The 22,619-nt window shown below is 39.6% G+C and overlaps 1 protein-coding gene across 1 annotated transcript in view; it reads right to left on the reverse strand.

Annotated features, from left to right (window-relative positions):
- LOC105389314 overlaps window positions 1–22,619 on the reverse strand; it is a 30,490-nt gene that overhangs the window by 7,491 nt on the left and 380 nt on the right. Inside the window, exons 2-12 of the mRNA XM_048633395.1 lie at window positions 21,218–21,373; window positions 18,391–18,574; window positions 17,044–17,187; window positions 15,602–15,717; window positions 13,906–14,080; window positions 7,910–8,038; window positions 7,037–7,182; window positions 5,296–5,521; window positions 4,927–5,192; window positions 4,537–4,718; window positions 3,906–4,106 (exon numbers count right to left, since the gene is read on the reverse strand). Coding sequence (XP_048489352.1) covers window positions 3,906–4,106; window positions 4,537–4,718; window positions 4,927–5,192; window positions 5,296–5,521; window positions 7,037–7,182; window positions 7,910–8,038; window positions 13,906–14,080; window positions 15,602–15,717; window positions 17,044–17,187; window positions 18,391–18,574; window positions 21,218–21,373 — 1,925 coding nt within the window. The remainder of the gene's footprint in view (window positions 1–3,905; window positions 4,107–4,536; window positions 4,719–4,926; window positions 5,193–5,295; window positions 5,522–7,036; window positions 7,183–7,909; window positions 8,039–13,905; window positions 14,081–15,601; window positions 15,718–17,043; window positions 17,188–18,390; window positions 18,575–21,217; window positions 21,374–22,619) is intronic.

Below are 22,619 nucleotides of genomic sequence, written 5' to 3' on the forward strand. Positions count from 1 at the left end.
GCGCACAAAGGGTTCCGTAGCAGCAAAATTACAGTTAAATCAACCTATCTCAAAAACTATAAGAGATACTTTGATCAAACCAAAAATCGTTGAAAGAGTTAATTAGCATGCATCACCTCTATTTTTTTTAGAATTTTATACCCCGTAGTTATAAAAATAGAGGGGGGGGACATACTTTTTACGACTTTGAGAGCTGATATCTCAAAAACCGTTCACTTTAAGAAAAATGTTTTTTAGAAAACTTTATATCATTTTAAAAGACCTTTCCATTGATACCACACACGGGAATGTACATCGAAAAAAAAAAATTCATCCCTCAGTTACATGTATGGGGGGCCCCACCCCCAATTCTTTTTTTTACTATTTAGTGTCATATTTTTGTAGCGGTTCATACAACACATATTCCCATCAAATTTCATCACTGTAGTACTTATAGTTTCCGAGTAAATCGGCTGTGACAGACGGACAGACGGACAGACGGACATGACGAAACTATAAGGGTTCCGTTTTTGCCATTTTGGCTACGGAACCCTAAAAACACACGGTCGCGTTAATATTTAAAGGTTTAGAGGGTAAAGTGGGAGGTCAGTTTAATCCTGGATAATCCCTTCTGACTTTGGTGACCCTTTTCACAAATTCAATGTGCTAAAAAAATTGAAATCGAGATCGATAGCTAAACGAATCTCTATATTTCGACTAAGCTAAAAGATATACATAATGTGCTTTAGAAAATCTGAAATATTGTAGTAAATAGATATCAGTACGGTAGGTAACAGCTAATATGTAGAAGCAAAAAGTAGTGAAAATTTAACCAGCAAACTATAGTGCGACGTGGTATGCTCGGTTCATAATTGCTATAACCTCCCTAATTGAGTTCCGGACGCATCTCATCGACCCCCGCCTAAAACCGGTTTCATCCGGCGCCATCATAATTGAACAGATTATCGCTGCAGCCACATTAGTCTGATGGAGCGATGAAAAAGCGTATATTTTCAGGAAATTCCTGAGGTAATTACGTGGACCTGTTTGTTTATTTTATCTGTGGCGTAATCTTTTAAGCTTGTCCCTGAAAAAATACAGCTGGTCTAGGGTTGGTCACCGTGGAGATAGGAATTAATGAATAGCCAGTCAGAATAGCCTCAATCGATAATTGCCCGTGTACTTGGGACTTGTACACCTACAATAATTATAAATAACAGTTACGACGGGGAGGCTAATCTTTGCTTTCGTACACCCCGAATTTTATACCGAAATAAAGCACACGACCTTATAAAGCATCATCATTATCATCGGACTTCCCTACTCACTTAATCTTAATCTAAGTAGGTAAACATTTATGTACTTTCAGTGGTTGATGCTATCATCCAGTACGTACGGAGGAAGGCCTGACCAATTAACGTTGCAGTCGATCAACACGGCCGACTATTCAACGTCAGTTTTCAAGCAGGATATGCCTAGTAAGTCCCGAAACCAAACACTGACAACAAACAACGACGAGCGACGGAGCAAGGCTGCCGAGAGGGCTATTTCCAATATAAAAAGAGCAGTATACAATGCAGTCACATGAATTTCTACTATGAAGAGAAGAGAGTTTTTTTTCCGGAATTTCCAATAGTGTTGTTGTACTGCGACAAAAGTTGTTGTTCATGACCCACTCAGTCATCCCTTTTCAGCGTACTTACTATGTTTACCACTTTTGCAACACTCCGTACAGCAGAGTTTGAATTAGAAATGTAAAATATTTTGGGACTCAAAAATGCTTGTATGACGAGCATAAACTACATTCTCTGATACTCAGTAACTTGTCCATAGCAATTCGACACAATCGACATGACAAATGATGATGGGCACGAATATATGGAAGCTGGGACCAGCACCAATAGAAATAATACGTGTTTACGTGTATCACGCCCTAACTGGCATCAGAAGAGAGAGTGCATTGCCATAGAAAAATACTTCCTTCCGATGAATATATTTCAAAATGGACAACTTATACGGATTTGTCGTCATAATACTTTTTTGCTCACTTGAAAAGAGCTATCCAACGATGTATGTCTCGTCTTTATTGGACATAGGTCCCAAAACGCACATTGTCATTTACAATTACATGCTCGAATAAGACATAATGTAAACAGTGCCGTGCCGTGGCCGGGATTCGATCCCGGGATCATCGTCACTGGAACCGACATTCTCACCACTGACTAATCGTCATTAACTGGAAACAACTTTTAGGTAGTAGAATAAGGGCATCGGTTCCATCTGGCACGTGGCATGTTGCGACAGAGATAGGACAACACTATCGCTTCCGTCGTTTTAGATTCGCTATTATACCAAAAGCAAACCGACTATGTCAGCTACTGAAAATTTACGCCAAGCATATAGCACGCGCACATATTTGTACATAGATTCTAACCTGGATATCCTGCCTGGAGCTATTTGTCAATATAAACTATTTGTCTTGTCATCGAAGACATACATTGTTATTGTTTAGAATTGAGATTTGTGCCTAAATATTATGGATGAGAGGTGCCGAATAGGTCGAACTCGTACAGAAAATGGGCGAAACATATTAGCTTTTCTATTTGTCTATCTATTGTGACTACAGGCATTTTATATTTATGTGTAGTGTGAAATTCTTGTATATTGGTGTCGTCCCTGTCTCACTTCCCGCTTGGCCCTGGGGAGGTGAACCCTCCACGTCACACCCGTCACGGGCTAAAACACCATGAATAATTAAATTCGACCGGCCAAGCCGGAGATAATGCAATAATTTATAAAACACGTTCACGGTCCATTCGAATAAAAATATTAAGCGGAAAATAGCCAGCATGTGATTAAGCGCTTATTTTTGGAAATTGAGTGTTCTGATCATACGATTTATTTCAGCAAAATTGGAAAGGTTTTGAGCTTATTTATTAACATTTTCGATAAAATTATAGATGATAGGTACTTCGGTAATAAAGAAAGCTCATAGATTTATGATTTTCATATTTTTTAATCGTTAGAAGCTAAACACATCACTGTTAATTAATGAAAATAGAGGTTAGTACACCCTAGCGTCGTAGTTATTTCATTTTGTGCCATAATAAAACAAGCAATAAAATAGTGTGCGTCTGTAAATAAGGTTATTCTAATGGGCTACTCCTTTAATCTAGAAATCCCTTTTACCAGCAGCTCAGCGCTTTATTGCTGTTACATACTTAATAGCACCCTCTTACTTAATTATGTGGATCGGACCACAGCCCCGGGCGGCGGCTAGAGGGCTCAGCCCGACGTGCGGGCATGTTTGCGTAAGCCCCAACTAACACGATTAATTTATTTGTTACTGTCTTCTCAAAGACCCCTATAAAGTGCCCGAACACACGATAATCTCGTCAAATCTGCCGGCTCCCTACAACAGACCAAACATTCCAACACCATAATAAAGCCTCGTATATTGCGACCCAATCAAGAGGAATGGTGCTATTTTCGAGGCGCCTTTTAGCGCTATTCTCCTCCGTCAATTACCGTTTTTGTCCTCGTTTCGTGTCAATAAGTCTCAAGATTTTTGATTGGAATCTAAACAAGTTGAAGGAAAATTTAACATGGAATTATTATTAGCTGATCGAATGGAATAAAACAAACGGAATTGCTCAGTGAATTGTCTAAATGATTACATTTCAATAAGAAGGTCTCGACTTATCGGTATTTTCCACTTTTCATGATTTCTAGTATCAAGATTCTAAATTCGGATCACGCGGCATTATGAAAATTTCATGAGGTTATTTTGAAAAGATGATTTATAAACATAAGTTTAAGTCATATTAGGCGTAAAGTCTTGGTTTCCTGATATAAACAGACAATGCAGATGATAGTTAAAAGTGGGAGTGTACTCTTATGTAGGTACACACATAAACGGTTCTCACCTGAAAGTCACCGCAGAGACAGGAGAGGTGCGTGCCGTCCCCGGCTACCAGGGCGACATGGTCGTGGTAGTGCAGCGCGGTGGCGGCGCGGCACTCGCAGCCCGCGTCCCCGCAGGCCGTGCGGCACCCCCCCGCGCCCCCCGCCCCGCCACCCGCGCCCCCCGCCGGCTCCGCGCTCCACATGCGCTCCAGCCGCTGGATCTGACACGATTAATATTGTAATCACACCACCGCCTCACAATCTCAACTTGCGCAAGGGACCCGGCTAACATTAAAATTCATGTAACCGAGACAGACGGGCGGTTTAGGTCGGCATTACAGCTGGCATTAGTCTTGGCGATTCCTTGGAAATCGTGGGTAGGGAAGTTATACTCAAGTTCAGTGGAAGTTATACCTGGGAAACTGTATCGCGATTTACACTAAGTGAATAATTAAGTACCTAGGGTTCGGTGAGAAGAAGCACTTGGTACTTTATTTTAAAAATATACCATCGATTTAAACCAGGAGATAGGTTACTATCAGCAGTTTCGCATCTAAAAATGTAGATCTAACTGTCCATCACGAAATAACGAAACAAAAACCCTTTAAAAACTAAAACCAATTCTCGCTACAAACGCATGCGATCGCTTACTTCGATAGTGACGCTCTGATTGATGGCCGGAATGAAGCGGTGCGTGCACTGCAGGCGTTCCTCGATGTTCCAGAATATATGGTGATGCGACGGTGCTGCCACCCCGCCGTGCGACGGGGCCGCTAATCCGTAGTGAGTGGCGGCGCACGCCGAGTCAGGTGACGCCGTGCCTTCGTGGAGCTCTGCAATAAACCCCCACAATAGATATGCGTTCCTAGTACATCAACGTACAAGGTTTAGTTGAAAACCCTTGTAAAGTACCTGTTCAAAAGGTTATGAGCATAGACTCGTCTTGTCAAGCGTTTATATTCAAGATTATATACCTATATAAGTTTCAAGCATAATATGAAATGGTATCTAGATTTGTGTAAGATATTTAGATTTTCTTACCATCATGAAATGCGAAGGCACCATCGACGAATTCTTCGTCATCCATGATCTGGGTCGCAGCTCTTCTAACCAGAATGGTCATGTTGGACCCCTTCGAAGTCACCGCTTGTCTTTCCAGGAACCTTCCGGATGGATCTCTGGCTTCCCTGAGCGATGGGCCGCAAACCCTGAGCAGGGCCCGATCTCCCCGCTCTGACCTTTCGCCTCTCCCTCCAAATTCGTGTAACCCTTCTAAGATCTCAATATGAGACCTACAGCTTTGTAACCTAGGCAAAAGTATCACCAAACCGTTAGAACATAAAAATGAGTGAAACACTGTATTGAAAATAATTAATATGTCAAGATAAACTTCTATAAATAAAACCTTACCTTAAATTATAGTTAAACAAGGACACTTGCACCACGTCGGTTGGCGCCCCTATCAGGTGGATGGTGCACTGCGCCCTCCAGTTGCTGGAGCGGGTGTCGAAGTGGCCGGACCGGACGCCCCCCGGCCCGTAGCCCCGGATCTTGATGGAGCACCCCACTCGCCCCCCGTTCGTGCTCACTATCTCATTGGACACTGACTCTGTGTCTACCGACGATATGCCGTCCACTGTTGAGGGAAACAGGGGTAGGTTAGAGATAATTAATTATGTTTAGTGGGCTCGAGAAAAAGGACTATGATTGCACGGTATGGATGTTCTCTTTAGCATTATTCGGGTGACAAACACTAGAGTTGGAGTACGGATTGTGACCGTAGTAAAGGATTAAGATGAGGTGGAGTCAGATGGATGGATATTGGATAGATCTAACGAAATGATAAACAGCTAACTAATAAAATTTATCATCTACTCTACTACTAAACTATGCCAGAGGGCTTCCTTTGTGAAATGCGATTAGGGCAATTAGGTACATAGATCAGATCACTTAAGTACTAAACCACGCACAAATCAAACATCGATCACGTTACATTAGCTTGGCCTAAAATAGACATTTCCTAACTGATCTTCAGGCAACCTATTCGGCGGAACTCGACGTTCAAAGCGATAATTATTTCGTAGTACATCGACGCTTCTGCTTTGAATGGCGGAGAGAAACCAATTTGCAGCGCAGCAATGCACTACGAATTCTCTCTTGCTTGGGTCGGTGAGTTACCCCGAATAGTTTGTGATCCTGATTATATTGTACACACCACAATATTATGTATAGGGAATATTATTACAGCAGCCAGACAAAATTCAGAAATTATTTTAATTTATAGTTGAGTCAACATGGCATCAGCTATCCAATCTATGTAATATTCTGATGCGCTGTTACATGTACTTCAATATTGCAGACGGCGTCATTAATCTAGTCATTTCCGTTTAGGATTAATAAGGTTCTATTCAATTCAATTCAATTTATTTATTGCAGATATAAAATCTATAAAAAAGAGTTAGTAACAATGTTAACTTACGCTAATGTTAGTACCTTATGCTAAACACAATGTTGATAAATAATAAATAAATAAAAAGTATAAGAACACAGGTGTAAGCCTACTCACCGATCCTCCGTCCACCACGGCCGGACATGCAGACTGCACCGACACAGACAACATGTCACACAGTACGTACAGTCGGCGTGCTGGGTGAGGTGCGTGAGCGCGGCGAGGGGCGCGGACGCGGCGGTGCTCTATGGACTACACTCGACACAGACAACATGTTACACAGTACGTACAGTCGGCGTGCTGGGTAAGGTGCGTGAGCGCGGCGAGGGGCGCGGACGCGGCGGTGCTCTATGGACTACACTCGACACAGACAACATGTCACACAGTACGTACAGTCGGCGTGCTGGTTGAGGTGCGTGAGCGCGGCGAGGGGCGCGGACGCGGCGGTGCTCTATGGACTACACTCGACACAGACAACATGTTACACAGTACGTACAGTCGGCGTGCTGGGTAAGGTGCGTGAGCGCGGCGAGGGGCGCGGACGCGGCGGTGCTCTATGGACTACACTCGACACAGACAACATGTCACACAGTACGTACAGTCGGCGTGCTGGGTGAGGTGCGTGAGCGCGGCGAGGGGCGCGGACGCGGCGGTGCTCTATGGACTACACTCGACACAGACAACATGTCACACAGTACGTACAGTCGGCGTGCTGGGTGAGGTGCGTGAGCGCGGCGAGGGGCGCGGACGGGGCGGTGGGCGGCGCCCCGGTGCCGTCCGCCTGCTCGATGAACTCCAGCTTCGCGATGAACCCGTTGTAGTCGTACGGAGGCACCAGCGGCCCCGAGCTGCGAGGGCAAATAGGTTTCAGAAGGGTAGGAAAGAAATGTATTAAAAAAAGGGTTGTTGTTATGAGCTTTTACTGCCATTGCTTTGCTACTACTACTATACTATTTTGCTTTTACAAACTTTAGCTTATTAACTGCCAAGTATTAAAATTATAATTTACAATTTCGTTACAAATGAACAGAAAACGGTAAAAGTCAAAATTAAATAGCAAACACAGTTTGATATGGAATACCCTGAATTAATATACACAATGCGCATTGTCAGTTTAGTTCATTGTTTTTGCATTGAGCTAATTAGATCGTGAGAATATAATTATTGTAAACGTTTCAACAATTTTATTATTCATTTAAGGGCTGATTTTTCAATAGTCAGATAAGTGTTATCTAAAACTGTTGCTGTCACATCTGAATGTTGGTATTAGACAATGACAGCAACAGTTTTATTCTTCTGATAACACTTATCTGATTGAAAAATCAGCCCTAACATGTAAAGCCTCACGTAAATGTGGAGATCTCAAATTTTGTGATAATGATATTCAACAACAACTTAATAACGTAAGATTTCCTACTTAAACTGATATCAAATTTCACTTAAAAATAAAACATTCCATTCCAAATATTTTAATAAAATCTTAGGAATATTTATTCAAATTTAGACGACAACTCCGGAAGCTGTACGAATTATATCTGGCCGTTAATTTAATTATGATTGAGGAAAAAAACTCACTTGAACTCGAGCAGAAGGTTGGGCCCGGGTTGTTCCAGTACGGCGCTTCTCTCTGTGCACAGTGAGCCCAGTAGCGGGGCCGACGGGGAACTGCCCGCGCGGAGAGTCAGGTAGTCGGTTGCGCAGTGGCTGTAGCAAACATAAATTAAAATATTTAAATTACCTACGTAAATAATATGATAGTTAGCATCACCATAAAGAGACGTCAGTAGAATTCATACGTTTTTCTCTAGATGATATGCAAGTACAATATTTAAGAACAGTGAAGGTCAATGAGACCATGGTTCAAAATCTACGCCTGTCGTTTTAGCTGGGGCATTGTTCGGTGCAGCAACCTCCGTGACGGAAATTAGTAGGATGATTGCAAGCCGTCGTCTATAAGTCAGCTCTTGAAGAAGAGAATACAACATAACTGAAAAATGACTCTTATAGTTATTTTTTTTTCTATTTTGCACAAATCATAGATATAGGCGGAGAAAGTGAATCGTGTTCACATTATGGCAGTCTATATTATCCGGTCTGTTTATTTAAATGGTAGAATAAAACATGCGTTTTACAACATCAATATCCACGGAGGCTCGCGTCTGTATAAAGGATTCCTCACAATAGCCGTAAATTCTTTATGTTGCTTATAAACCTCGCCCCTGGGCTTGGAATATAAAAGTAACAAGTCAGGGATCAAATCCTTCCGAGCTTAGTACAGGGCGGAAGTGGATCACAGTGCAACCCGCTGAGAAATAAATCAACTTTTATTAAAGCCAAGAGAAAGGTTGGCCAGCGTATCCAATTTTACAACAAATCTTAGTTTAAAATTAATGAAAGAATCTTTCTGATGCAGTTACTTTTGTGTAAAGTGTCAAGGGCGTACCCAGGATTTCAGCTAGGGGGGGGCAGCTCTTGAGATGATGGTCGGTCGGGTATATAGAAACAAAAATCATGAAAATTGTCTTTTATTAAGGTCAACTAGGCCAATTGCGTCTACGGGCCAAATTAATCTTTTCGATCCTATTTGAAAACGGCTTTATCAATGTTGAAAAATGCCATCTAGTTACGTTGGCTTAAACTAAATACTTACTTACTGCAGACAGATGGTGTTGTAGTCAACATAATATCATCCAAGTATTCAGTCTTTTTGTGATTTGCACACTTTTTTGAAAGTTTGGTACTGTGACAGGTGATTGAAAATGTGAATCTAAAGTTTTCTTTATCAATTGATTTTATTCAGTAGGTATTCTAAACAATAGTCATTGGGCTACTTATATAGACACAAATTTTCAATGAAATAGCTTTATTTGATGAATTAATGATCTTATTTTTTTTATGTTTGATAAAAGTCTTGGGGTAAATGCGTTAGGCGTAATGGGGCTATTGCGATTGTTACAACGCATTGCCTCAAAACAGAAATCGTCAACACGACGCACTAAAGTTGTCGGGTAAGTGTAAGTGTACAACCCGACTGTCAGATTTTTTCAAGCTGCCCGAAGGCCTCTGACTAGGCTTAACAACTGCTGCCGAAGCAGCAACCGGGACCCACGGCTTAACGTGCCATCCAAAGCACGGAAGCGTATTTCAGTATTTCAGTATTTCAAAAGAACCATTTGAAATCGGTCATCCATCCAAGGCTGACCGTGCCATGTGTTAACCTCAGTGATCAGTTACGATCACTGAAACCAGCTCGATAAGGATTTTTACTATTTATGAACACTAAACTTATTGAAGAGTATGGGTTTTGCCATGCACATATTTTAATTGATATCTAAGTTTAATACCCGTATTTGATCCAATCTTACTATTTTTCTAAAGAATATAAATGAGAGGATGTATGGATGTTACTTCATCTTATTCACAACTGTCACTCACCACTATTAAATCTACATTCTTACTCACTTTACAGGAGTACTTAGGTAGTTCTTTTTGCATAAAAATGTTATTTGGATTTATCATGGAGTAAATGCGTCCATGAAAATAAGACGAATTTTCCTGATTTCTACTAAATCATCTGTGAATTCGTCAATAGTTTCTTTTGGCTAAATTAAGTGCCATACTATTGCCCAAAAAAATTAACTGGATAAAACTCTCTTATTTTTTTCACGGAAAGCTGACCTATTGAATAGTTACATACTAAAAACACATTTTCCTCAAACCTGGAAAATGCGTTCAACATCCCTTTTTTTGAGACACTAAATAAGAATAATAATAAATAAATAATAATAAATATGTGGGGACATCTCACACACGGCCATCCGACCCCAAGCTAGGCAGAACCTGTGTTATGGGTGTCGGACAGCTGATATATCTACACAAATACATAGATAGACAGATACTAAATATAAATATCAACACCCAAGACCCGAGTACAAATATTTTCCTTTAAACAAATATCTGCCCCAGCCGGGAATCGAACCCGGGACCTTCGGCTCAGTAGTCAGGGTCACTAACCACTACGCCATTCGGTCGTCAAAATAAGAAACTTTTATAAGATTCCAGCAAAGAAATCAATGCTTTAAATTTGTTAAGAAATAGTTGTTCAATAGTCGTTAGTTTCTTAAAGTTAATATCTCACTTTTACATTAAATTTTTCATACCTTTGCTCCCATTATTCCGAAAACTTTTAGTGATCTAAAAATACAACGTAACCCCAGTTGACCTTAATTACTTTGATTAAGATACAAAACAAAATAGGTAGGTAGGTAAGAGTAGATAATACGTTTTTAATTCCGACTTGGCAGGAAAATTTACGTTTTTTTTATCTTCTAGGGGGGGGCAGCTGCCCCCCCCTGCCCCTACCTGGGTACGCCCTTGTAAAGTGTAACGTAAATGGAAAAGCACGAAATATATCATCGGCGTGTCTAAAAAAGATGGATGAATAAAAAAAGTTCCATCCAACTAAGCGAGGTTACACAATACACACACACCAACCTGCTACAGGAAAGCGCTCTAAGGTTAAAATTGCTCATAAAGTATTTTATTAGGGTAACAATAGTAGAATGCTATCTTAAGCTGTTGCTGAGATCAGTATAACGCTGGATGATGGGCTATAGCGCTACAGACAATGTAGCGTGTAGCGCTTCTAGCGCTGAAATGAATAGTGCTTGTCTCGGTTCTTTACTTTTAGTTTAGACTGTAGAGCACAATGATATTCGTGTGCATGTGCACTAAAGGTTTGGTGTCTATTTAATGAAAAATGAAATATAAAAAAATTAAATATAATATGATGTGTAGTGTATATTGGTATAAAGTAAGTATTGTAAAAGTCTCTAGCCTTTGGAATCTTATAAAACATTCTAATAAGGAAATCGTTGAGAGATTTTTCTGTGTAATAAAAGCCAAACTACTTTGAAACCTAATTTATAAGGTTCTTATACATTTATACACAGCTCTACAGGAACTATATAACCAAACTTCTAAACATTCTCAATCTATAGTGGATAATTGTAGTAAATCTGGGAGCTAAGGGCGCCGCTCTAAAGACCCGCTTTGTGTGTAACCTCTACATTGTAGATAGCACTCTTGTTTCTCTATGTAAGCTTTTTCACTCTAATGTGTTTCACACTTTAGATACCGCGCGCAGTAACTGTTAGTATCCCCAAGATTTATGCGCGACAAACATCGCCCTACATTATCACATACGTGTCGTTCCAATTCAACGAATATTTACCATGAATTCCAATAGAACGTGAAGATACATTTTTCCAACTTTTATTACTTCCCTTTAAGTGTTTCGTGAAGCTTATTAAATACCGGTCGACTTTCAAACTGCAATAAAACTTCGATCGAGTATTTTAAAGTGTGAATTTATAGTGTTTCTGCAGTGGTGCTACTTACACTGTCGCTCTGGCAAATGGTATTTGAAACTCTACGTTCGTGCATTTAATTTTTTTAACCACAAACGTCAAAATAGAGATGTTATATATTTTTTAAAGTATGGTGTATTTATTTTTATGCGCCTATATCGCTAGTTATTCAATAATATATAATTAGTATATTTTTTTTATTTTACGAAGTGCTATGAAACTTTTGTAGCTTATTTTCAGTTTTTTTTAAATTTAGTACGTACCTAGATTTTCAGTCCTAGTCGGGGCACGAACTAAAAGAGACTGTAAGTAACAATTAGTAGCAAAGAGGACCTAAGTCGAGAAGCGGCTAAGAGGTCCCGAGGGATTACAAATCAGCAGTTAGGTGTTAGTCGGCTCCTCGAGACTCGCCTTCCCACTAATTAACCTCCGGCTAACCTATTTATAGCCACTTGGAATTTACCATACTAATAGATTTTCAACATCAATTTTGGACGAGAAATACAACTGTATTTTTTACTGTTTCCAATTGGGTACGTTATAATTTATTGACGTAAATTTAATTTAACTTATACACTATTCTGTTTTCAGAAATAGGAAAATATAAATGGTTAAATGTAGGGTATCTTCACTATTCACAAGTTTCATTTTTACATCAGAAAACCAATAAAAAGTGTTTTAAAATATACCGAGTTGCAAGCGAGCGAACATTTTGAATTCTATAGCGACGTAAACCCACTTTTATTCACATGCGACACAAATTCAGGCAGCTGGAAAGAAGATTGGTAGTGGTTCTTTTGTATGACGGCACGATTGTTAGCCAGTCTTTCAAATTGTGAGTGGAGCCGGCACTTGATAAAAAAGCTAAACGAACGAGTGGTGGCTCGCGCGATGTATTGGGTCGCCGGTCGCCGGCGTCGCCTCCTCGCCTCTGGCATATTTGAATGTCTCTCGGGGCTTATCATTCCCCGGTCGCCGTGTTTGATTGGTTTTCATGGGCTTATTCGAAGCTCCACATTGTATTTCCGGAGTGCTTTGTGAAAAGAAATGGAAAATCATAGTTCTGTAGTATGTTTTCATTTGATGTATTGGAAATGTGATACAACAACAACGCTTCACCGGCTTAAAAAATACAATACATGTGGGCAGAGAAATGCGCTGATGTACCCTCCTTTTACAGAGGTTGTGTAATAAGGAACCAGTTTATTACCACTCTTAGGGTGACTTGTAAAAAACATTTCAACTTATTTAAATCTATTGCTCTGATACTATACTGTCAAAGCAAGCGAGCAATAGATTTAAATAAATATGTGGGGACATCTCACACACGGCCATTCGACCCCAAGCTAGACAGAGCCTGTGTTATCAAATTCGCTTAAAATTTAAATGTTTTGTAAAATTCACCCTTAGCTTCTAATATATAAGAGAATAATATATACTTACCTACCTATTTTACAGTTTAAATATCAGCCAACTCCCGTGGAAGTAAGAGTTTTAGCCTAGTTTGACCTAATTAGACATAATATAATAAAGTTGGCCACGAACGGAGTAACTCTACAATCTCCATCTTTTCTAAAGATTAAGAAATATCTCAACTAACATTATACGAATCAAATCAGAGATATAATTATAGTTACTTTAGAAAATGGCTTTTAAAAATTTGTGTTTACGATACTTATCCAAACACAGTTGTACGATGACAATCAATCATTATAAATTTTAGGACCCATTTGAAACCAGTTAAGTACCTTCATCATCATCACAACCCATCACGTCCCCATTGCTGTGGCGCGGGTCTCCTTCCAATTAGGGAGGGTCTTAGGCCTAGTCCACCACGCTGGCCTAGTGCGGGTTGGTGGTTAAGTACCTACATATCAAACACTAACTGTCAGTTTCACATTTGAGAATGTCAAGATAAGTAGAGTTTGAGTATGGAATGCAGGGCTGTGATTGGCTGAACTGTCATTGAGAAGGTCTTAAGTTCATGCTTAGGTAGATTTACTCAAATGTGAAACTGAGCCTAAGGCTGTTTTTAGCAGCGTGCGTATTTGATCATGCACGCAGGATTGCCCGCACGCATGCTTTCATACAATATTCATTATAACACGTGGATTATGCAAGGGAGAGTCAGGAAAATGGCGTGCCATCCCGCGAGCGTGTTGAAATCTGCGTGCTATTAAAACAGCCTAAAGGCACACTCACTTTCTCGGCAACAGTATGGACGTGAAGACGATCTTGACCCGGGTGTGGACGCTGTTGGTGGCGAACAGGTACCGGCAGCGGCGGCGCGGCGGGTACAGACCCGGATACCCGGGGCTCGCCAGCACGCACGACCCGGGCGCCCGGCACGACACGTCCTGGTATAGCCAGTCGCAATCTGGGTGGAATAATTTTATTTATTATTATTCAATCCTTTATTGCACAAATATAAAAATAAGTGTACAAAGGGTGGACTCAATGCTACAAGCATTTTCTACCAGTCAACCCACAGGAGGTGCAAGAAAATTTTATTATAAGGTGTGCAAAAAGAAAACAACACTATTACTACAAAATTAAAACAAGTCACTTAATAATAATTACCAAATATAATATAAAATACGTAACTACATATAAGTTATGAATATATAATGCATAAATAATGGCATGTGTTAAATGTGTATGAGTATTGTATGTGCGTAAGCTGGACGAAGGATACGTAAAGTTTGTGGCCTCGGTATGAATTTATCAAAATTAGGTGTACGTAGAGGTACCTACATGATAAGTAATTGTTAAGCACATCCCCATAGTCTTACTGCCAGTTTTAATAACTCTATCTACCGATGACTGGTAGTTAATTTCATACGATTATGTCAAGTTGTAACTTATGTGTCAAAATAGTATGAAAGTAACTACCAGTCATAGGTAGATAGATTTATTGAAACTGACAGTAGGACTATGGGGATGTGTTAAAAAAATAAAAAAGAGGGTCAAGAAGTTATTTTATAATTCCGAACTTTATACAAAAACGTGTAATAAACAGAATCCAACTAACGTAGTTCAAAAACTTCGCAAGTAAATATCTAAAGAGCTTTCACAAACTAAAGAATGTACACGAAGTATGCATCCCAGAGGGGTTGCTTGTTAAATAACCTAAATTAATGTATCGTACTCTGCGTTCTGTTGCCGACCATTCTAGCGCTCACTGTGAGTTTAAGCGAAAGATTAATAGTTAATTAACCTTCGGCTAATTTATTCTGTCTAATTTACAACTGCGCGAATTTAAACCGTAATTTTGTATCTATGAGGTCACTTAGCGCAGCAACAAGGTTTTAAAAAGTTTTATAAAATACCAGCGCATGTGACGTGTGATTCAATCAAATGGAATAGACAACACAAGTGAAAAGAAGCGGACACGAAGCAGTCCCAATGAAATGCTCGTATGTAGGTCAGCTAGCAAAAGAAGATGTCGTATAAAGGCGGAATTCGCACGCCCCTGTGTTTATGTACGTTCTTGACGAGGGTCACTGCGAATGCCATTGACACCTGCAGCGCTTTCAACCGACCTAAAAATAACGGAAGCCAAAGTTGTTGGAAGACTTTATTGAATTTTGCCGTCAAAAGGTGTTTACGGGACGAAGTTTGGAATAGCTATGGAAGACTTAATAATGGAGCTGGTGGTATAATTGAGTACATAAGGTAACCTACAGGTTATATAATTATGGTTATATTTGTTTTTAAATAGAAACAACGTATTTATACCTAATTTAAGCTCAACCACGGTGGTTTTATTTGCCTTGCTGCTACACATTTCAAAGACAAGAATTCAATATTTTCTCAGTCCAACAGTTCAAGATGTCACATCTACCAAGTTCCCGTGTTTCCAAGTGGGAAAGTTGAGTAATAGAGAGACGGTGCTTACCTGTGTTGGGTATTCTGGAGCCGCCGCGCGGGTGGAAGCCCATGCCCTGCGTGTTGCTCAGAGATGTGAAGCTGAAGAATGCCAGGAACTGAGACCTCACTGTCGTTTCTGTTATCCTGGTAATCAAGTAACCAAATGTTAATAACCAAGTCAATATTTGAATCAAGATTTAGTTAGGAATCATCAGCAGAAATGTTCTAATAAAGGAGCTAAAAGCATTTGAATAGCCAATCCGATTGTTCAAATAATCATTTGCCGGTGTTCGCCCACAAAGCTTCCCAATTGAAACCGCACCTATACCTGATGAATACCTTTCATTCAATGTTATTGAACACATTCGTTTTAACTCGTTTGGTTCATTAATCGCTGTACGATACTTCGATAAGACTCATTTACGCTACAAGGGGTGTTCGTGTGGTATATTATTGGTTCTGTTGTGACTGTGAGTGCGTTCCGTGTTGCGCATTTGCAACGTTCGCCGTCAAGCGGTTACAGTTCCGAATTGAGCATTGCCGGTTCCGCTGTTACGATCTTTTGTCCCGCAGCCGGAACTGTATTGCCGGCCGGATCGGGCCGTTGCGATGCACTTTACGAGTTTTCGGTCGAATAAAATGTATTTTTTATGTGAAAGGCGATAAACGAAAGACAGAGTATGACAAGTGTGAATTGTGAACGCGTAAGTTCGTTTATGTAAAAAAACAACTTTAATTAGCTACCAAAATTGTCTTATTTATGATTATTTTATGTACTTTGTCAGATGCCTTTTCATTATTGGAACATATTTAAGTATCTAGCTTCTGATTAATCATATATTTTGAAAGCAGAGAGGAACACACCGCCGAGAGCAGCGCTAGCCAAATGAAGATAAATTCGGAATCGCTTTGTGAACCCGCAAGCCGCCGCCGCCGCCGCCGCCGCCGCCGCCGCCGCCGCCGCACGGCAGCCGGATCCGGATATAATACTCATTTCGTGTGCCTCTCGCTTCCATTAACGGATGAAAATGTAATTAATAATTGCTCATTTCGCTCAAATTCATTGCTATCGCGGAACAATGGGGACGGCTGAAATACACGGGTACAGATTTGTGTTAATGTGACAAACGGTGCGACGGATTTTTCGCATCAAATTTTGCGACCGACATCGTTTTTAATTTTGAGCCATTTATTTAACTGAGTCCCGCTATTGTGGTTATATGATGGAGACCGCAGAAATGGTAGGTACTTGAGTTTGGTTGCGTTATTAAGTTTTCTATAAAATATGTCGATCATTTTACACCCACCTGCAGACTTTTGCAGCTGTCTGTAGGTATAATAAGCCGCAAGGTGGGAACTCAGAGGGCCATTCTGAAAAACTTTAATTCTTTATCTTATTTTTACGAATTTATATTAGGTATACCCATAATTCGTTTCTTCCGCCCTACCCCGCCCAGTGCCACGACTGACCTGAACTCGAGCGTGGAGGCGCCGTGGTCCGCGAACAGCACGACGGGCGGCGAGTACCGCTCGTTGGCGCCGCACAGCCGCGTGTCCGCGCCCGCCCCGCGCACCGCGGTCGCCGCGCCCAGCTTCAGCCAGCCGCCCACGCAGCTGCGGATCATTGGCTGGTTAGTATGGGTTGAAGAACTTGGTTATCGAGTTATAATTATCACACTATCTTTTTTAAATGCATATACAGGGTGTTGAAAACGTGGTATAGAGGAGTGGAGGTTGTTTCAGGGATTATCCTCAACAACACTTGTTCTACGACTTTTGAGACAAATCGTTAAAATACCATAGTGGTACAACAAATGAATAATTAATTGGATTTTTTTTACAATAAAGAGTTAAATAAATAAAAATAAAAAAATATTTCATAAAACCTGTAAATAAACCTGTGCGTCGCAGTTTATTTTAATACCAGTAACTCCAATGTTAATAAAATAATAGCTACAAAACAAATAAGTTTTCCCACTTAGTAGCGTGTAAATAAACCTTACAGAGAAAGCTCCATTGTTTGCTTTTTAAAATTAATGTTAATTTTGTTGCGCTTTGTTCCATAAAAGATTGTCCACACATAATTGGATAACCACACACTCCCATTACCAGCAAGTGTAATAACTAATAAACAAAACGAACCTGGCTTCTGTGAAAATAAATAGCGCTATGCTTGAACTGGCTATTTTCTTTGAACTCGTTTTTACGTTCTTTTAAATGTTAATGCTGCAACTCGTTATTATTAGCATACTGAATATCTGTTATATTTCTTTACGAGCTGATGCTGGCCAGCTAAGTATTGGAAGGACTTAATACGGGATAATAATGGCTTACTTATATCTCAATGTTATGGTATTTTTATTTTGTAAAACGGAAACCGGGCACTTACACTTAAGTGGGTGCTGGATAATGGTCGACTTGTAGTGATCGCAATATAAACGCTTCTATGCAAACTGTTTTCTTATATGATAGCAGTTTTTATCGAGTAAAATTATAAATTTATTTGTTTTATAACTTAAACCTCGTGATGTAATGATGATAGTGAAAAACATTTATAAAAGCAAAACAATATTATTACTATTCATCATCATCATCATCTCAGCCATAGGACCAACCATTATTTGTCGTATATCACGCATTAAACACACTCTACCGCCGGAGGAAAAACGAGATTTTTCCGAAGTTTGTATGGGAATTTTCCAATTTTGACAGATACCACAGATATGACTGATATGAGAGAATATAATTTTCAGTTTTCTCTTCTCGCCTCTCCGGTGCCCATCATTATGCTAAACAAACCAAACACAACCAACTCACCTGGTGCCATTGAACCTTCCCACAGAGACCAGCCGGTAGACCTGGATCTCCACGCGCTGGCCGGCGTCGGGCTGCAGGAAGTAGGAGCAGGAGCCCGGGCCCTCCAGGGACGGGGACTTGATCTGGCCGAACGTCTTGCCCGACTTGCTCTTCAGCACCCGTGAGTCGATCGTGATGTTGCACACTGAGAGAGGAAATAGATTCTGTTATTGGTATATTTATCTCTTTTAGTCTAAAGGCCTGTTTCACAATGTCTAGATAATGGCTACCTGTAGGATAAAATATAATAATTACAGAAAGTGACAGCATGTCTTTTATCCCACAGGTAGTCATTACCTAGACATTGTGAAAGGTAATTTCTTGAAAAACTGCATGGTTGTGATAACATTATCTAAATTTTTAGGAAATAAGCTAAAGATACTGCTTTGATTAAGTATGTATGTTTAATTTTAATGTATTTTTTGGACCACCCTAGTGTGAGCAGATAAATACAGATTGCAAAAGATGTGCTTTTGTAAGTTTTATTTGCGATGCAATCGTCAAATTGAATAGCTTTTTCTCAATGAATATTTTTTCATTGAAGTAATGCATATGCATGCATCAGCGTCGGCCACGCGTACATGCATGAATATGCTCCGTACTGTTAAAAGTGTCCAGGAAGCGGGCATCACTGTACATTTTTACTCACATTTTAAGTAACAATTTCATTTCAGTAAACAACATGTTTCGCTGTATAAACGTGTACAAAAATCGATAAGTAAAAAACTTTCTCCAAGCAAAAAGCAAATATTCATACCCCGAAACCGGTCAAGGGGTAATCACGGTTCGGTTTCAAGAGAAAAAGGTAAACATTTTTCGGGTATCTTATCCCCAAGAGGATTGAGACTTCAGCCAAACAGAAGTTTACAAAAGCGGTCGGCGAATCCCAAATTGTCATTTATTCAGTACTTTATTATTCTTTTTCGTACCTATGTGTTTGTGTATCTCTTTTTTGCTGCCTTAATAAAAGACCGGTAATGAATTATTTATAAGCGGGAGTCGGTGCCTGATAATGCGGCTCAGCTTTTCAATAAAACGGGACTAATAGATATCAATAATGAACGCTCTTCGCGTTACAAATGTAATAAAGATGGTAAATTATTGCTTCCTCTTTTATTTATAGATGTGAAACGCCACTTATTACGCTCTGTATGATCCTACCAAGTGTTTTACTTAGGAGTGGTTCTGGGCAATTGGTTTGAGGATATATTGCGTGTTATGTGACCTTGATTATGTTAAAATTATAATTTTAACTATTACACTCACGAATAAAGAAAAAAAATGGAAATGACGGCAGTAGAGAAAGGAAATTGGGGAGTAAAAGAGAAAGGAAATTGGAAAAATATTGTATCTATACGAGTGTATTATTATGCACTTCAGCAGTGGTATTGAACTAGCTGGCTGGGCTGAAGCCTGCGGACGTGCCTGTGTCTACAATGTCAGCTGAGAGATTATTTGGAGGCTGATACATCCAATTATCCATTAATTAGATAAATACAACCTGTTCTGTTTAAGCCCAAGTAATACGCTTTGCTAGCTGCTACGGATAATCAGTAGTTGGTTAGTTAGTGGTTTATAATGCGCAGTATACTATATTGTATTGTTGCGTAAATTTCACACAGCGTATTCCACGATTTAGTAAGACATAATGAACTTTAACGGTAAACTCAGTACAGATAACACAAGAAACAATTGAGTGCGGCACTGGTTTCAATGCATTAGGGAAAACTCCGAGATTGGTAAAAACATCGTAAATGTTGTGATGATATATGGAGCACTGTGATTCATGGCCGTGTTTTTACATGTCCCATCAAAACACTCAAACGATTGAAACAATTGCTATATTTATTTTTCGTACTTACAGAAAAAGACAAATGGTGAGCGTAACTATGTATAAGATTATAGTTTACCATTGTTTTAAATCATTTTTAAATCTGTTTTTATACAATTATTTAACGTAATTATTTGTTGTTTAACTTCGCTTATGTAAATCACAAGTATTTTCATTACAACCCTTAGCATAGTATAATAATATATATACCTATATTATTGTAGCGGTTTATGTGACGTGACACGATCTAAATAACCTCAATTTAACTGTGGTACAAATTAATAAACGTCTCCAATTATATTTTGTAATTGCACAGTTCCAGTTAAATCTACAATTAATCTATAGGATTACCGACTGTGCAAATCTGTAATTAAAATATTTGTGATTGCCAACAGGCTGGAACTATTATAAATCTTGATCAAAAGCTCAGCTACAGATTATATCTCCAGATACAATCTTAAGCCGTCTTTTAGAAACGAGTTTCCTAAAATAAAATTATTAGACGCAGCGATTATATTATTTATTACCTGTTAGATTTTTTGTTGCGAAAATAAAGTTAAGCTTTCAAATTTAACAAATCTTAAAATTCTGACGAAAAATATATAAAATTATGAAAAAAAGGATAAGTGATTGTGCTACAAAACTTAGATTTAAAGCTTTGAGTGAGGTAAGTAAGTATCAATTCAACATCATCTCATAAAATCATTTTGTTTTATTGGTGGCGCTGGCCTTTGTTTACCACAGCAGTTATGCAGTTATAAAACGTGTTTTTGATCGTACTCGCTGGCGGAAATCCTCGTGATTGTTTCCGTAAATTGCAAAAGCAGCACTAGAGGCTCAGAAGAATACCTAACTTAGTTAAGGCCAAGATCAACTTACTGCTAGCACAGTACTACTCGAGGCCGCACGTGCAGCCCGACGACGTCGACTCTACTATACGACTATAGTTCAACTTACTGCTAGCACAGTACTGCTCGAGCCCGCACTGCGCGCAGCGCGCCGGCGCCACGTCCCCGCACGGACACGCGCCGTCGCGCACGCAGCACGCGCACGTGTCGCCGCCGCCGGCGCACGCGCAGCCCGACGACGACTGCGTCCACAGGTCCACCTGGCCTGCGGGGGGAGGGGTTTAAAAATTGACGCTTTTTGGATATGGCAATGAGGTCTTTTCAGGATGACATTTGTATAGAAAAAAAGAGATTCTCTTACTTCCGATCGAGGGCGTAGCTAAGCTGCTGAAACTAGATCTGTCAATGTCATAAATTGACATTCGGTAAGAAAAAGACGAAGTTTATAAACAAAGTATATACAAACAAATTTGACATATCATAGATACCTTCACGCCATCTGCCGGAACTTTAACAACGATATTCGTGACCTCTACGTATCCTTGAAAAGGTCTCACTAACAACAATGTAGATTCGGAAGGCACGAATTCTAATTTTAGTGCTGTCAAAACCTTAAATTCTTTGATTGAAATTCGTCTTTACGAGTGTACCGGAAAATCTCATTTATCGCTGCCAAAATTTATAGTGAGGGCACTAAAAGTAAAATGCGAATTTTTGCCTTCAGAATCGACATCATCGTTGTGTTATCCCAGCAATGTAGGTACTTATTGGAGCTGATAAGATATTACTTTACAATAACAAAAGTAGAATAGTGAACTTACTGTAGCAAACAATGAGAATTAGGTATGTTTCTAGAACGTAAATAGGTAGTACTGATCTGATATCTTAATATCATATTTACCATGAACATAAAACTAAAATTTTACATGACGAAACGAAATTTTTTTATATAATATTAACAATTTTATTCCAAGGCCTATTTAATTCGGCTTTCTTATACTATTCTCCTACAGCAACAACCCTTTCACCCACAATTGAGTGACGTCTACATTCATGCATTTTTTATTTGTAATTCTCCGAACGCCCACAACATTAAAGTAAGTGGCTTCTTGTAAATATACATTTTTTATTACAGTCATTAAGTATTTCTTCGCTTTCCTTTCCTGTATACAAGTTGGTAGGAGTGCTATGTGTAGACCTTACGATACTGTAATAAGGATTATAATGGAATCGTGAACATTTCAGTCATTAAACATTTAGTACAGTTTAAAAACCTTAAAATTGAAATATTAACCATGAAGCGACCGAATGGTGTAGTGGTTAGTGACCCTGACTACTGAGCCGATGGTCCCGGGTTCGATTCCCGGCTGGGGCAGATATTTGTTTAAACACAGATATTTGTTCTCGGGTCTTGGATGTGCCCGTAAAATGGCAATAGGCCCGCCCCCTATTACATTGGGACTAACATAACACTCTGGCGAAAAGTGGGTGCAGTAATGCACCTCTGCCTA

Source organism: Plutella xylostella, chromosome 5 (assembly GCF_932276165.1).
Source record: "Plutella xylostella chromosome 5, ilPluXylo3.1, whole genome shotgun sequence".
Taxonomy (NCBI): domain Eukaryota; kingdom Metazoa; phylum Arthropoda; class Insecta; order Lepidoptera; family Plutellidae; genus Plutella; species Plutella xylostella.